The 13,691-nt window shown below is 39.6% G+C and overlaps 1 protein-coding gene across 1 annotated transcript; it reads right to left on the bottom strand.

Moving 5' to 3' along the window:
- Nucleotides 1–455: 455 nt before the first annotated feature.
- Nucleotides 456–12,909, bottom strand: CCT4 (chaperonin containing TCP1 subunit 4). The gene is made up of 14 exons (XM_080925979.1): nt 12,659–12,909; nt 10,230–10,282; nt 9,260–9,349; nt 8,020–8,128; nt 7,543–7,685; nt 6,563–6,684; nt 6,027–6,159; nt 4,597–4,736; nt 2,651–2,747; nt 2,200–2,310; nt 1,971–2,101; nt 1,263–1,497; nt 767–880; nt 456–664 (listed from the first exon to the last, which is right to left on the bottom strand). The coding sequence occupies exons 1-14, from the start codon at nt 12,783–12,785 to the stop codon at nt 650–652; spliced, it is 1,620 nt and encodes a 539-aa protein (XP_080782105.1). The 5' UTR covers nt 12,786–12,909; the 3' UTR covers nt 456–649.
- Nucleotides 12,910–13,691: the final 782 nt, after the last annotated feature.

Here is a 13,691-nt window from a genome sequence, read left to right as displayed (position 1 = left end):
ATATTCAAACAAAATAAATAAAAACCTTATATCTGGTACACACTTGTAATCTCAACATTAAGGTTGACAGGATCAGGAGTTGAGATAATCCTCAGTAACACAATTCCAGGCCCAGCTACATGAGACACAGTCTCAAAAACAGAAAACAAAACAAAATTCCAACCAACCAACTGAACTGTGGCTCAGTTGGTAGAATGCTTGTCTAGTATACCCGAAGCCCTGGGTTCCAACCCCAAGAACTTAAAAACTGGGCATCACGGTGTTAATCTTAGCACTTGGAAGGTGGAGGCAGATCAAATGTTCAAGGTCATCTGAACACAACCGAGAATGTTAATAGAACACACAGGATTAAGGTGTAAGGTCAATAGGTAAATGTTACAATTTTGAAGGCTATAGTTTACTTATAGGCATTTCCCCCTAAGTATCAAAAACAATTTTGGAATGACAAATTAATATGAAGTTTAAAACCAAATATTTAATATTTTCATTAAATCGTTTCAATACAATTTTGAACAAATGCCAACTGGAAGACAGTGTCCAAAAACTCTGAAGAAGCAAGCTTCCAGATAAAGGATGAGGCGATCGCCTTTCACTCTACAGCCACAGTACTTCTGTTGATCATGGTGCCAGTCGGCCAGCCTTATCCAGATTATCGAGTATTTACCTGGTAAGAAAAAAACATTTAGGTTTCAAAACTTGTAATGACAAATGTACAACCTAAGTACGCCTTTCTGACTTCCCCTGGAACTTAGCTCCATTTGCTTACCACATCATCAATTTTCAGAATGCTTCGCACTGTTTCAGTTGCTAGGGTCAAAGCACTGACTGACACCAACAGAGGCTGAACAACCATTTCCTCCAAAATGTTGGAGATTCCACCCTGCAGAGAAGCAGATCCTTCAGCATTTGATCACAGACAACAAAATAAACAGCAAGAGCACAGCTGTCACTCTCCCGTGCTCACCAGGCATGCTAACTGCTGATGCTCACCCTCCCGAAAGACTTATGTGCCCTCCCCCTAAAGACTTATGAGGTACTGTTTTTACAACCCAGGAAATGAAAGACTAACTTCTTACAAGTTAAGTTAGTAAATGGCAGTTAATAACTGCTACTTCCCTGGCATCATCTTTATTCTGAAGGACATGCAGTAAGCTTGCCAGGTCTCAGGTTACAAAGCCTTCTAACAAATCAACAAGGACAAAATTGTAAACAATGTTTCCTTCCACCAATCTGTTCTTCAGCAACCCCACCAAGATTATTACCTTTCGAACATTAATGCCTGTTGTTTTTTCTCCTTGAGCATGGCGGTTTCTTAGTTCTGTTACAGTAGAAATGGGATTCAGGCCAGCGTTTTCAGCTAGTGTAGATGGAATGACTTCCAGAGCGTCTGCGAAAGCACGAACACAGTAGGACTCCATACCACTCAGTGTTCGAGAGTACTCAGTCAGTCTGAGGGCCAACTCTATTTCTGGAGCACCACCTCCTGCAATAAGAGCTCTGAAATTCACAAATATTTTTAGCTTATTTTACCCCAAAGACACTATTTAATTTACTACTTAACTAAAAAGTCAAAATATAACAGTTTGGTTATTTTTTAAAGGTAGGCTAGCCTAGAACTTGGATGAAGTGGAGGACACAGAGCTTTTAGTCTTCCTTCCTTCACCTCCTAAGCATTAGGATTATAGTTGTGTCTGACCACACACAACTATATTGTTGTATGCAGTGCTGGGTGGAGGCTGAACTACTAAGTACTGTTATCAACAGTAGGTATTATATCCCAGCCTCAAACTAAAGTCTTCAGAACATTGGGGCCAGCAAGATGGCTCAGCAGGTAAAATGCCTGACATCAACCCAAGTTTGGTCCCTGGGACCTACATGATGGTAGGTAAAAAAAGAGACTGCCCATTGACCCACCCACGCATGCTATACACTCAATAAATGTAATAAATATCCAGTGGTGCTCATATTACCTCTTCTTTACTAAGCATCGGATAACACAGAGAGCATCATGAATGGAACGCTCAGCTTCTTCAATCACCAATTTGTTAGAACCACGTACAACAATTGTAACTGTTTTGCCTGGGCTTGTACAACCTGTAATCTTTAGTGAACATATTTCAAATTAAGTAATGGGCTAAAAGGAAAACAAAACAAAGAAAAACAAGGTAAGGAAAGTAAAGCTTAACAATCTATTATTACCTTGAATAGTTTTCCAGAACCATTCAAACTGACTTCCTCTGCCAACTCAGCAGAACCCAGCATGTCAGCAGTGAATTGGTCAATGTGAGCAACTGGTTTGGTTCCAATTGTCTGGGGAAAAAACCATCAAGTTCATAAATCAAGACAGCATTGTGCTAGACTCAGAGGAAGAACAAACACTTGTCTGGTATTTTATTCAAAGCACTACTCAATACTGGACTACACAACAAGAAAACACTGCTGGGCCTGGAGACAGGGCTCAGTGGTGAAGAGGCCAGCTGCTCTTCTAGAGCACCCACTGGGCAGTTCATAGCCCCACAGGAACATGAAGCCCAAATCAGGCCTCCAAGAGGACAGTGTGGTGCACATGCATGCAAATACATATATAAAAAATCTGAAAAAACAATAACCCACAATACATGTTAATAGATATTTCGCACATTAATTTTACCTTACAGATGAATTCAATGTCTTCTCTTTCAATGTCCTTAACCACCATGATCTTCATCTTATTCAGAAAATGTAATGCAAGATCACTAAGAGCATCTCTAAAATACAAAAATGTTATCTTAGGTTTTAAAAAATATTATTGTTCAATAGTTACAATTTTAATTTAATTAATGGCCAATTATGAAGGAAAACACTTCATGTTCATTTAAAAGTTCAAAATGTTTTCCCTCTTCCTTTTGAGACAAACTTTTCCTATGTAGCTTTAGCTGCCTGGAACTCAAATCTGCCTGCCTTTGCCTACTAAGTGCTAGGATCAAAGGCTTATGACATTATACCCAGTAGAAGTTCAAAATTCGGGTTGGAGAGATGGTTCAGAGGTTAAGAGCACTGACTGCCTTTCCAGAGGTCTTGAATTCAATTCCCAGCAACCACATGGCGGCTCACAACCATCTGTAATGGGATCTGATGCCCTCTTCTGGTGTGTCTGAAGACAGCAACAGTGTACTTACATACATTAAAAAAAAATTTCTAAAATAAGTAAATAAAATTTTTTAGAAAGTTCAAAATTCTTCCGAAGGTTTCTAATTTTACTGGAAAAACATACTACAATACAAAACTGTACAACACAAGTAACTGGGTGGAGATTGAGAAATGAGTACATTTTGCTAAGCGAACGTTTACTTTATATATTTAGAAGCACAATTCTCACAGTCTATCAGAAACAATCCTAGTAATAGTAATCCTATGATCTACCAACATAGACATTACTATCGCTGATCAAAGCTGAGAAGAAACCAATTTTGGTGAACAATTTACTGAAGGTCAGAGCCACTAAATGACTGGAGATTAGAGCCGTCTTTTACTTGCTCACAAAGGACTCTCTATACCTTCAGGCATAGCTTATCAGGAGTAAATGGGAATATGCCCTATCTATTTAAAAACACCACACACACACACACACACACACACACCAGAAAAGGGATGGGGGAAGGTGAGTTTAAATTTAAAAATTCTCTTATCTATGTATGCAATACCCATAAATTCTTTTAGTTAATTCAGCTGAGGTTTTTCACTGTTTTGAGACACCCCAGGCTAGCCGAAAATTTTACTCTGTAGCTGGACCTTGACTCCATCCCATCCTCTTGCCTCAAGCACTAAGAGTAAAGGCATGTGACACTACACCAGTTTAAGCCATGCTGGAGATCTAGCCTCAGTTTTAGAACAGGATTTTGAAATGTTGCGCTCTCTTTAAGATGAGTGTTTGCCTGTACATATTCATATGAACCATGGTGGGTCTGTTGTTCAGAAGAGGGTGTCATCCCCAGAACTGGCATTATGTATGTTTGTGAGCCATCATGTGGATGCTAGGAACCAAACCTGGGCCCCCAAGCAACAAATGATCTCAAAAACTAATCCTCTTCACCTTTTCTAAAGGGTTCAGTCTATCCCAGGCTGGCCTGACTTGCAGCCTCAGCCTTCTGAGCACGAGGGTTACAGGCACGAACAACTATGTCTGACCTTCATTTTCTTACAACTTTGATCTAAAAACAAAAACCAACTATAGCCCATGTTTAAATTACCAAGAGAAAACAGTCCTCCTGTTTTTATAAATGAAAATATGATGCACCAAAATATGTACTTTAGAGTCTGTTTCGTTTTAAAACTGCTGGGGGAGGGACAAAGATGGCTCAGTGGTTAAACAGTGCTTGATGCTCTTGCAGAGGGCTTGGGTTCAGTTCCTAGGTTCCTAACACAGTAGCTCACAGCTGCCTATAAACTCCATTTCTAGGGCATCCAACACCTTCTGATCATCAAGTGATTCTGATCCTGTACACAAGCAGTGCACACCCTTAAGCAAACACATAAACGTAAATATTTTTTTAAAACTACTTGTAAGATCCACAAATCAATTATAATTTCAGGGATAAGAAAGTAAACAGAACAGACCTTAGGATAGACTTCTGTATGAGAAGGACATTACATCCTGTTTTCTTAATGTGCTTCACCAAATTTAAAATATAGGCTCTTTCTTCTCGAAGCACTCGATCCATCTGGGCATAGTCAGATACTACTATTTGATTATCCATCTGATGGGAACAAGAACACAGAATTATTTACAGAAAAAGACTTCAATGTTAAGTGAAAGACTAGTCCACACTTACTAGTTACATAAATATGCACAGAAAAGGGTCTAAAATTACACACATAAAGCTAATTTTATTTATGTTTCTTATATTTTTTTCTTTAAAGATAGGGTTTCTCAGTATAGTCAAAGCTGTCCTGGAACTTAACTGTTCCAAAGATGAGGTTGGCCTTGAATTCAGGAGCTCTACCTGCCTCTAAAGTACCTGGGGGGTGGGGTGGGGGAATTAAAGGCATTTGTCAGTACAGCCTGGCTAAAGCTGGTTTTTCTTTTTTCTTTCTTTCTTTTTTTATTACACACACACACACACACACACACACACACACACACCCCAGAAGAGGACATCCGGCTTCTATTATACATGGTTGTGAGCCACCATGTGGTTGCTGGAAATTGAACTCAGGACCTCTGGAAGAGCAGTCAGTGCTCTTAACTGTGGAGCCATCTCTCTAGCCCCAGCGGACTCTTTTTAGTCACACCCATTACTAGTTATTGTTGAAAGACAAGTCCTTACTATATAGCTCACTGCTCAGGCTGGCCTTGAGTTCACCATCCTGACACCTCTGAGTACTGGAATATAGTTTTGTATTACCTTATACACAAGGCTCTACTGCTTCTGAAGCTTTCTGCATATACATTTTTAGTAACTAAAAAAGCCCAAATTCTCCAAAATGAAGTTGTCCTACATACCATACACATTACAGAAATAACTTTGAATTGCATCCTTTTTACTCTGTGGCTTGTCATATATATTGCACAAAAATTAACCATCAATTTTCGTATGGCTTTTTTTTTTTTTTTTTTGAGAAACAAAATACCGAACAAGCCTATGATGGCAGAATATAATACAAACAATCTGAGGTGTCAAACATATATTTTTAGATAATTAGACTAACACGGTAATGTCTTATGTAACAAACAATTTTTAGTTTGGCTATCAAGTTAGTCTAAGGTTCCACTTGCAAACAAAATCTTTGTGGGCTCCATCAGGTAGACACAATCTGCAAACTCGAGGAATGAGTACAAGGCACGTATCTCACTTCATGCAAACGCCTATAGTCTCCACCTCGTGTTACTTGTAGCAGCAACAAATTCTGATTTTGTCTCAATTTTATTAACGTTTTTGAGATCTGCATTTTAAAGACATCACCCACACCAGCATTTTCTAGTTTCATCTTAAAGAACACATCTTATTAGAAAGTTACAGTAGGAAACCAGCTTGGATTTTACTTACATCTGTCTTAGGAGCAGATAAGCAAAACTGAATAAGCCCAATCTTGGCCTTTTCAACTCTTGTTATGCCAGAGTTCGCCACTTTCTGTGTGAGAACGAGGCCTTCCACCAGCTCACAGTCATCTATTGTCCCACTAGGAAAAAAATCAGAGCAGAAAGTGCTTTTGGTCTTACTCATTCTCAGAACCCATCCTGGGACCTTAGATACACTTCCACACATCATAAGGAAATATGTGCAACCCTTGAGGTTGCCATACAATAAGGTCCAAGCCAACAAGTGTTTCTAATATTCACTTTCAGAGTTACTTTCACTTATGTTACATCACTGGCCAGGAAGGTCATCAGCTTAAGAACATACTAGTTTTTAAAGGGTTTTGTAGAGACAGAATCTCACTCTAGCTCAGACTGTCATGTAACTCATAGCTTGTCTCCCACCTTAGCCTCCCAAGTGCTGGCATTCTATGTATAAGCCACCCCTAGCTTTCTTCAAGTTCATCTGGTTTTGGCAAAACTGAAATTGAAATCAGAGATGCTTACCCAAGCTTCTTAACTATTTTGATATCTCTAAGATCGACACTGGTAGCTGTGGCCGGGTCGATCACTTTCATCACCGCATTGACACTCATTGGAGAGAGCAGACTTGAATACTGAGACACAACCTAGATTCAAGACAGAAAGTAAGCTACTTGCACAGAAGCAATAATTTAAGAAATAAATACCAAGTATGGATTTACAAGGACTTGTTATCACCTATTTGGATATAGTAGATGAGACACTAAAGTTAAAATTGTTTTTCCCACTCAGTTTGCAAGTTGCCTGATATACAAATAAGAACATAGATGCTCTTCTTTTATTACAACATTTGGCACTATCTAGATTGCCAATAGCTATAAAGAAAAAAAGGCATTGAATTTTATATGAAAAGTTCCTACCTAAATTGAGTATGTAATCATGCTATCACATCAGATTATATTTATGTACCTAATACCAAGGGGCTGAGAAGACAGCCAATGGATAGTGTACTGGCTGGTTTTGTGTCAACTTGACACAAGCTGGAGCTATCACAGAGAAAGGAGCCTCCCTTGAGGAAATGCCTTTATGAGATCCAGCTGTAAGGTATTTTCTCAATTAGTATCAAAGGGGAGTACAAATGGATATTACACCTCTGAGGAACCCCTAATTCTTTTGTTTTTTTTTTTTTGTTTTGTTTTGTTTTTTGGACAGGGTTTCTTTGTATAGCCCAGGTTTTCCTCAAACTCAGGAGATCTGCTTTCCTGCGCCTGCTGAGTGCTAGAGTCAAAGGTGTGTGCCGCCATATCCAGCTAAAAACTCATTATTTTGTTAATCTGACGGATCATTTTACCTCAATCTTAAAGCCAATTCCATTATAGTACTATTAAATAATACTAAATAATTATTTTTACTAGTCTTGAGGCAGTGCTAGATACAGTTTGGGAATCAATGCTCATAGTATCATAATACACTATTAATTAATTTTCCCTTAGTGGTAGTCTCACCTTTGAATTCAATGAAGTGGTCGCGCTATTTAACAAAGTTTCTCTGTCGCTCAGTTGCACAGGTCGAGACATGTCAGTGAGGATTTCAAGACCCTTTTCCAAAGCTTTCTGGAATGACTCGGAAATGATAGTTGGATGTATACCTGCCATTTATGAACCAAGTTAATTTCAAACTACTTACTTATCATTATTTTGAAGTGTTTTACTCATTAAAATGAACAAAGTAATCCAATACTTTTCCTCCCTTTTTTCTTTGTTTGTGATGCTGAGGTTGACCACAGAACCTCTAGACTGGTAGGCAAATACTAAGCTATGCAAGAGGCTCCAAATCTTCACCATACAAACAGAAATTCTTGACAAGAGAGCAGCTACTTGAAATTAAACCCCACATTACTAATAGCTTGGCTTTTTATGTTTGCTTTTTAAAAGTTTTTCTGTCATTCTTTAGTAGTAAGAAGTGTTTTGTATTTTACATACCTTTCTGCAGAAGCTTGGTACAGGAGTCTAAAAGAGACCCAGCAATGATGACAACTGACGTGGTACCATCCCCTGCTTCTATGTCCTGAGCTTTGGACAGTTCCACCAGCTATAGGAATAGAACATGCCAAAATACTAAGTGAGAACCCTGTAATGTAACTCAAGCCATCACATTGATGCCACTGACACAGAATTATAGAAGGCAATACATTCCTGACATCTGATTTTTAGTTTAGGTTTTATTTAAAGATAAAAATCAATTTGTGGTGTACACAATTGTTCTTATGATTTCTAGTTTAAATTGCATATTGTAAAGAGTTCTCAGAGGTCCAATACAAAAGCATCAATACTTAGGGCTGAGGATATGGCTTGGGAGTGTTTGTGTAGCACTCAGGAAGCCCTGGGTGTTTGGGCTCCAAATAGCATAAAGGTGCTGTGGTGCACATGTAATTTCAGTACCTTGAAGGTGGACACAGGTTATCCTTTGCTACAAAGCGGTTCTAGACTAGCCTAGGCCAAAAAATGATGCCCTGCCTGAAAAAAAAAAGGCATCAAAGTCTTACAGGTATCTTATAAACACTTTAGTCAAGTTTTTCTGAAGTGACCACATAGAAATAACCATACTTATTTACAAAGTCACCCTTAAGTAAGGAAAGGAGAACTTTTGAAGCATGTTGTCTATGACAGGCTCCAATGATCCTTTTGTTTCAGAGTACTTAAGATTACAGGAATTTGTTTGTTGTGCCTAACAGTACATTTTAACAGAGAGCAATTCCTAAAGCTTATATTGCTAATACAACTTCTCACTTGCCACAAGACTAATTGTGACTCTTGAATTATTATTTTTAATAAAAACTAGTGAGAACATTTGATGTGATTAAAATTATTTTGTTTTCTATTAACTGTGGGTGTAGCTCAGTAGTTGAGTTCTTGTTGATCTTGTACAATGCTATGGGTTCAATAAACAGCACAGAACCAGGAAAAAAAAAAGAACCTCAACAATATCTTAAAAAGTACATTTTTTAGCATAAAAATAAAACTGCCATGTTTAAATAGTATTAAAATTAACTCTATCAAGTATCATGTAAGTACACTTAAAACAAACCACTTATCAAGACAGCACATGCCCATGAATATAATCCCCAATATTCAGGAGTTCAAGGATGTACAGTGACTACCAGGTCAGCAGGGCTACTGAACAAAGACCGTGCTAAAAACCCAACCACTCATCTATACTTACCATTCTGGCTGCTGGGTGTAATACTTGCATTTGTTTCAGAATGGTGGCACCATCATTTGTAATGGTCACATCGCCTTTTCCATCTTGAATCTGGAAAGTTTGTTTTTTTAAAACTGTAATGCAGTATTCTACTTAGCTCTATTCCATTTACTATTACATACAAGTTAGTTTATATATGTACAATAACTTAAAATTCTCTTCATTAGTAAAACAATAAGAACATTCAGAACAACTCAACTTTACAAAAGAACTGGCTCTGGCCAGGTGTCAGATCCTCTATCTAGAGACAGAAGCACAGCCTGGGTCCTTTGTAAGAGCAGTATGTGTCATCTCTCTGGTCCCTGCTCAGGGTGTCTAGAAAGATGAGGCTCATTCAGTATTACCACTCAAGCATCAGGACCTTGGTTCAAATCCCCCAAGTTCCCTGGCCAGCCATATAGGTTTGTCTCATTTTTGATTGCTATTTAGCTCTTAATCTGAGGACACATCAATCCAAAATTATTACAACATATCTGTTTTATGTTACCAGTCAAGAAAAAGCTTGAAAGGCTGAACTGAGCACAGTAGCTCACACTGTAATTCTAGCATTCCAGAGGCTGAGGCAGAAGGATTAAGCTCAGGTTTCAAAATAAATGAACCGCCACACATGCTAGCACAAGCCTGTGATGCCAGCACTTTAAACAGAAGCAAGAAGATCAAGGGACAGTCTCAAGGGACTGACTCAAAAGGCATTAAAATATATAATTAAATACTACCTAATCCCTTCTTTTGATGAATTCTAAGACTTTTGGAGGAATTCTGGGGGAGGTGGTGGTAGTACATACAAGGGCTCAAACCTAAGGCCTTGCTCCATCCTAGGCAAGTACGTTATACCATAGAACTATCTGTCAGGCCTGAAACAGCACCACCTTTCGTGAGACTGTAAATGTAAAAAGTTCTCAATAAGTAATGAGTTATTTAAACTTTTTACCATTTTGTCCATTCCTTTAGGTCCCAGGCTTGTTCTAATGGCATCAGCAACAGCTGTTAAAATGTAAAAACAAAGTCACTTATTAAACCAAGACAAAAAAAAAAGTGTTTTGTTTCAAACTTCTCCTTATTAGGATATGCTATATAACAGCTTATTGTGTCCCCTAAACCTTCATGCCTAGTAAGAAACTGAGCCCTAAGAGACACCAGAATTCACATATGCTAGGTCTATATAGAACAAATTTTCAAGATTCCTATGAGAATCAAAAACAGCACAATCTAGTCTGAGTCTGAAGTTCTTAATTTTATTTCCTCTGTTCTTAACAGTACAAGCAGCAGTGAGACAAACATCCTAATGCAGTACACAACTCACTCATTAACTTTCTCTCTCCCCAACAAAAAGCATAATCCATTAAGAACACATATCCATGACCAAGTCTAATTCTTCTGTATCCCTTAATATGCTTTTGCCTGAATCAGGTAAGAAAAAAAAATACATAAATTTAACAGAAAATGCCTTGTATACCATTAGTATTTTATGGATTTCATGACTTTGATCTAGCAGTTATTATCGAAGTTTCAGATGATTTTGGTAGACCTTTTTCAAAATATTTACTACCCCAAAAAAGACAGTATTTTAAACTCTACATCTGTTACTCTGTAACACAAGCTAGTGACTGTTAAAGGATTCATACTAGCAGTATTTTCTGTCTGAAATCTTCCTCACCAGTAAGCAAGTACTGTTGTCATTTTTTTTTTTTTTTGGAGAGGGACGGATAACTCCAAAATGAACTAAACTCAAGCTGTATCTGGAAAAAGCCTTTCTTACTTCCTAGGGCTTGTCTTAAGTTAGAAAAATGAGTTTGCCCTTTGATCTTTTAGTAACTAGATAGCTTTACAGGCAATCTGAGTAACCAATCTTTCCCATGTGCATGGCTTCTGTTCTGTTTTATTTTGACGGGTGACTGTGATGGATAGTTTATATCAACTTGACCCAAGCTAGTCATCTCAGAAGAGGGAATCCCAAGTAAGAAAAAACCAATTAAGTCTGTAGGGCATGTTCTTAATTAGTGATTGAAAGGGAAGGGTTCAGTCTATTGTGGGTGGAGCCGTCCCTGGGCTGGTGGTCCTTGGATCATAAGAAAACAGGTTGAAGGGCTGGAGGGATGGCTCAGCAGATGGATAAGAGCACTAGCTGCTCTTCCAGAGGTCCTGAGTTCAATTCCCAGCAATCACATGGTGGCTCACAACCATCCTTAAGGAATCTGGTGTGTCTGAAGACAGCTACAATGTACTCATATACATAAAATAAATAAATAAATCTTTTTAAAAAAGGTTAATCCATACCCTCTGTTTTTTTTTTTTCACAGTAGTAGAAACCCTAGCTAAGATGGCTACCTGAAATGAACTACTTACTCATTTATATATGGTGTGCACTCTATTCTTGGTCACTTAAATGGCCCTAGAACCGATCCACTATCTATGTGGACCTAATGTAACTAAAGAACGCAATAAATATCCTGGTGCCAGGTTTTCACTACAAACTTACAAAAGATTTTTAAGCCGACTACCCACCAACTTGACTTCTCCATCCTGCACTCCACAGAGCCAACATAGTCCAGACACCTGCAATACTTGCAAGTTTTACTTTATACACTTTCACATTTTATCCTCCCAGCAAATAAATTGTACAGAAAATAAGCCAATGATTTCCTGGATCCCAGGACCTTCATACTTGTCCAATTTCACTTCTCAAATCACGCATCTTTTTCTCCAATCCTGGCAATATCTCTAAAGCTTTGCTCTTAATTTCCTTTCCATATTTTTTTTTCTTTTTCAGTTCGGGTTCTCTAAATGCTCACAATCACAGAAAGCAGTTGGTTTATCTTCCCCGAACTGACAGTAAGAAAACTTTGGTTCAGAGGTTAAAAACATGATATAACACATGCAGAGAATAAAACTCAGGCCTGGCTGATTTTCATCGTGTGCTTTACAACCTTTATGTTCCCCACCTACCAGTCCAATGGAATTTATACTGACTATCCAAAGTACCACAAAGCCAACCAAAAAAAGTTTATTTAACTTGGATCTTTAAAAAAATACTGTGCCGTCTCCCACTAGGTTTAATAATCAGCCAAACTTCAGACCCGAAGCGTCCGATCTCAAGGATCATTGCTTTCAGTGTCTTCTACCGTTTGTCCGCACTAACGTGACGAACACCGCCCAAGCCCGCAGGGGATGAACTAAGGAGCACCCCGTCCCACAATGGGGCGTGTCCGAGGCCTCCATGCTTCAAGTGCTTAGTGTTAGTACAAAGCTGTGCCCCACGGGACGAGGCCACCTTGGGAGGAACACAGCCCACCCGGGGCTAAGGTCACAGTGAGAGGCTGGGCCGTATCGCCACCAGGCAGGCCGGCGAGGGGGAGATACCTTTGGCCGCGGAAATGTTGCTGAAGCGGATCTGCGCCGGCTTGTCGCGGTCCTGGTAGGCGCCTTTCCCGCGGCTGCCGGGCCCCGCGGCGGGTGCCCCGCTCCGGGAAGCTACGTTCTCTGGCATGGCGACCTTGGTGGCGTCTGAGCGGGTTCAGGAGGACCGATGGACACGGATTCCGGCCTGCCGTAGAGTAACGGTCTCTCTGGCCGCCTCCTCCACGAACCTTCCAGAAAGCGACGCCGGGAGAGAAGGCGGAAGCCGGGGAAGGGGCCTGCGGGAGAGGCGGCGCAGGTGTGACGTCAGGGGCTGTCCGCCGCACGCCGGCTGCGGAGATCACGCCTGCTGACTGTCAACCCGGCCCAGTGCCTGGGAGCTGAGATGGCGCGGAGGTTTTAAAGGCGTGGCTCCTGCCACTCACTCTATGTGGACCGGAGCCACTAGCTCCAGCTAGTCTTGTTAATGAAGCCGTGGCAGCCCTGGCTTTGTTCCGGAGTGGGTGTGGCGCAGCCGGCATTTTACGGACATCCATCCATCTATCTATCTATCTATCTATCTATCTATCTATCTATCTATCTATCTATCTATCTATCTATCTATCTATCTATCTGTCTATCTATCTATCTAAATTCTAAGTTCTTTTCCTAGTTTATTCAGTTTGTAAAGGTGTTGGAGGAGAGATTTGCTATGAATAGTTTCCTCTCTTTTGTATTTGAGTGCCTAGGGATTTACATACACTGGTTAAATGGCGCAGAATCTTAATAGTTGCGGAGCCACATCCAGTCTGTTTTCTAGTTAAGACCTCTTCCATAAACATTTTAATAATTGATTAGTAGTTATCTGCTGAACAAAGTGTGAAGTCTTTACACCCTTTACCTTACCTAATCCTCCTCATAATCCCATGAAATAGGTGCCATTGTCTTGACTTCTTAGCCGATGAAGCTAAAGCCCAAGGTCAACAAGTAAGGCAATAGAAGCCAGGAAGAAGTCTTTAGGTAAGTTTCCAAGGTTTCTATAACCACTATCATTGAC

The sequence above is a fragment of the Micromys minutus genome, assembly GCF_963924665.1.
Source record: "Micromys minutus genome assembly, chromosome: 1".
NCBI classification, from domain to species: Eukaryota; Metazoa; Chordata; class Mammalia; order Rodentia; family Muridae; genus Micromys; species Micromys minutus.
The sequence above is the reverse complement of the archived record's forward strand: the minus strand, read 5'-3'. Positions and strand labels throughout refer to the sequence as shown.

What these genes read in the sequence shown, in the direction of transcription:
- CCT4 (XM_080925979.1), bottom strand. Translation starts at nt 12,785, where the DNA reads ATGCCAGAGAACGTAGCTTCCCGGAGCGGGGCACCCGCCGCGGGGCCC. An exon ending in AAAATAGTTAAGAAGCTTGG is followed by an intron (nt 6,160 to 6,562) that starts GTAAGCATCTCT and finishes TTTTTTTCCTAG; the next exon opens with TGGGACAATAGATGACTGTG. An exon ending in CAGGCATTAATGTTCGAAAG is followed by an intron (nt 881 to 1,262) that starts GTAATAATCTTG and finishes GCTTCTCTGCAG; the next exon opens with GGTGGAATCTCCAACATTTT.